Source organism: Pinus tabuliformis, chromosome 5_2, assembly GCF_031772625.1.
Source record: "Pinus tabuliformis cultivar Carrire ecotype Pingquan chromosome 5_2, CPIR1, whole genome shotgun sequence".
Taxonomy (NCBI): Eukaryota; Viridiplantae; Streptophyta; class Pinopsida; order Pinales; family Pinaceae; genus Pinus; species Pinus tabuliformis.
The window spans coordinates 663,825,516-663,828,236 of record NC_142306.1 but is presented as its reverse complement, the minus strand read 5'-3'; the positions used below and the strand labels follow the sequence as shown (position 1 = coordinate 663,828,236).

At 36.2% G+C, this 2,721-nt stretch overlaps 1 protein-coding gene across 1 annotated transcript; it reads right to left on the bottom strand.

The window, feature by feature from the left end:
- Positions 1 to 1,020: 1,020 nt before the first annotated feature.
- LOC149160828 (senescence associated gene 20-like) lies at positions 1,021 to 2,264 on the bottom strand. The gene has a single exon (XM_089435410.1). It carries the CDS (start codon positions 1,995 to 1,997, stop codon positions 1,482 to 1,484), a length of 516 nt encoding a protein of 171 aa, XP_089291536.1. The 5' UTR covers positions 1,998 to 2,264; the 3' UTR covers positions 1,021 to 1,481.
- Between the last annotated feature and the right edge of the window lie 457 nt (positions 2,265 to 2,721).

Below are 2,721 nucleotides of genomic sequence, written 5' to 3'. Positions count from 1 at the left end.
GGTGTATTTAGAGAGATACATTGCAATAAGACAAAAGGTTACTTTTGACTTCTGAGATTTGGGTTACAATATCTTGATTTTTTGGTTCCCTCTTACTCTTTATCACACCATTATCTTTCCTTAAATTTTGATGTAAAAATATTTCTAAAATTACCTTCATTTGGCCAAATTATTTATTTTTTTATCTCTCAATGTTCTAGCCAAAATTAAGTAAATGTGGGTTTGGTTAGAGTTTGAAACACTTTTCTAAAAAACTGTATCTCTAAACTTCACATTCATATCAAATAACAAAAATAAATACCAAATTTATTATAACCTATTAATAAAATTATAAATATAAAATATAAATTTAATTTAATATACTTTCTTATAAAATACAATTTAATTTAATTTAATATATATTTTTTATAAAATACAACTTTTTAAATTACACGTATAAATTATGGATTAGATTTAAACAACCCTCTTTATTAAAAACATTATAAATAACAAATTATTAGCATGTGAAAATGACAAAATTTTTCCTAAATCGTCCATGCGACCAGGCATAGCTATGCTTTTAAATCAAAGTATATGTTTAAATAAGTTTCCTTTGCTTCTCTTGAACTTAATTAGTCTGTATGTTTTGAAAATGTTTTGGAATTTTACGAATATAAAATATTTTAGGAAATGTGTTAATAGTTTCAGCATGTTTTTTAATTTTAATATATATTTCAGGTTTATAATTTGTTCCCTGAAGTGGGGTTAGGACAAAGAGATTGAACCTTGAATTTTTTGGTTTTTAGGATTTCATATTATTTAGATGACAACCCATTAAATGAAGTGGGGTTAGGATAAAGAGATTGAACCTTTTTTAATTTTTTGGTTTTTAGGATTTCATACTATTTAGATAACAACCCATTAAACAAAATGGGGTTAGGATAAAGAGATTAAACCTTCCATTTTTGGTTTATAGGATTTCATATTATTTAAATAACAACTCATTAAATGAACTAGATTGTTTATTGCTGGATAAATAGATTATCAAATTTAATAATAACCACATATATAATTATCCAAAAATAAATATATACAAAGTGAACATATACAGTCCCAGTCATTTGATGCTCTGAGCATTAAATGACTACTTATTTTCAGTGCATTTAGATCACTAATCAAAACAATGATTTCACTGGCCTTATACTTATTTCGCCTTATACTTATTCCTAATCAAGAATGATTTCACTGGCTTTATACTTATTCCTTGATTAGTTGTGAAAAAGAGTAAAAAGGCCATCAAAAATGAAAACTTTGTTCTTCCGCCTGACTGAACTTATATCGAAACACACATAGATATATGGAAACAGCAGATATACAGACACCCTTTGTAGAAACCACAAGCCCATAGATAGAGCTCCAGTCAATGGAAGCAACAGATATACACACACCCTTTGTACAATACTAAAGAATGGCAGGAAATGTCAGTGGAGTTGGCGAGTTACTCAAATAGCGAGGACAAGACCAGGCATAAGATTCTGCTTGGACTTCCCAATGTTGCTCTGCCACAGAGGTGACTGCGAGCAGGCCTCCTTTTTTTGTACAACTGTCGGAGGCGCAGCTTTAAACTCTGATACTACAAGCGAGGTGTTGAAGTACTCTCGCAGCTGAGTGACCACGCTACCTGTTTCCTCCACAGTCCAGACGTGAACCCAGTACGCGGATTCGTCCCCGCGACCCTCCGCCACCACCAGGTTATGGCCGAGCGCAGTGATGGAGAGCGGACTAAACGTGAAGGAACACTCAATGTGGCCAGTGAGTATTCGCATGAGATGTTGACACGACGGCGGGCCATGGAAGCGCCACTCCAAGTCGGCTTTCACAATCTTCCCCACCGTGTCTGCATCTCCCGCCGCCAGGGCCACGTACAGCGCGCGCACCAGTGCTGATGTCTTCTTCTTCTCTTCCGCTTCCACCTCCACTGCGGCGGCTGCTGCCTCCTCCTGGACGCTCATGCTCATAGCGCTTGCAACAACTGCAGACTGCAGCAGCACAACGCCAAAGAAATGGCGCAGAGAAGAGATATTGAGTGAACCAGAAATTGTGAGTGGCTGTAATTAGTTGCAGCAGGGAAGAAATCAATGGCAATGAGAAGTTTAGAGGGTAAATATGAGTTGAGGAAGGGCACTTGGTAATGACATTGTATACGTAGTTATTTATAGGGGGACGAGGAGGAAGATTCAATGAATGAATTCAGTGAACCAGTGGAGTGGGCCTTGATATCATTTTAGAACGAATGGCGTCCAACTATTGTGTTGATTTATCTCTTGTCGGTCCACTCCTCTGGAGCCCAGCAGAACTTCAACAGCAAAATATTTGCCCATATTTTCCTCCATTATTTTGGAGTTCTTGCTGACATGGACAACGACAATATTATCATTATTCAAGGGAAAATGCATGGCCTCAAGTGTTGGGTTTGTCTCTTCTCGCTCTGGCCTCCAGTCTGGCCTGCCAAACTCAAACAGTGAGATATCTTTATGACACATTTTTTGACTTGTTGCTCATACAGATATGGACAGGACGTTAATCATTAGAAACTTTCTGATTTTCTTTTTATCCTAATTACTAACCATCGGACATGTCATGCCATGCCAAGCCAAGCAAGAGGAATTTACGTATTCGTGGCATTAATTTGAAATGTTGAAACAGAAATACTATAATTTAACCTTCTCACTTAAAATAAGT

What these genes read in the sequence shown, in the direction of transcription:
- LOC149160828 (XM_089435410.1), bottom strand. Translation starts at nt 1,997, where the DNA reads ATGAGCATGAGCGTCCAGGAGGAGGCAGCAGCCGCCGCAGTGGAGGTG.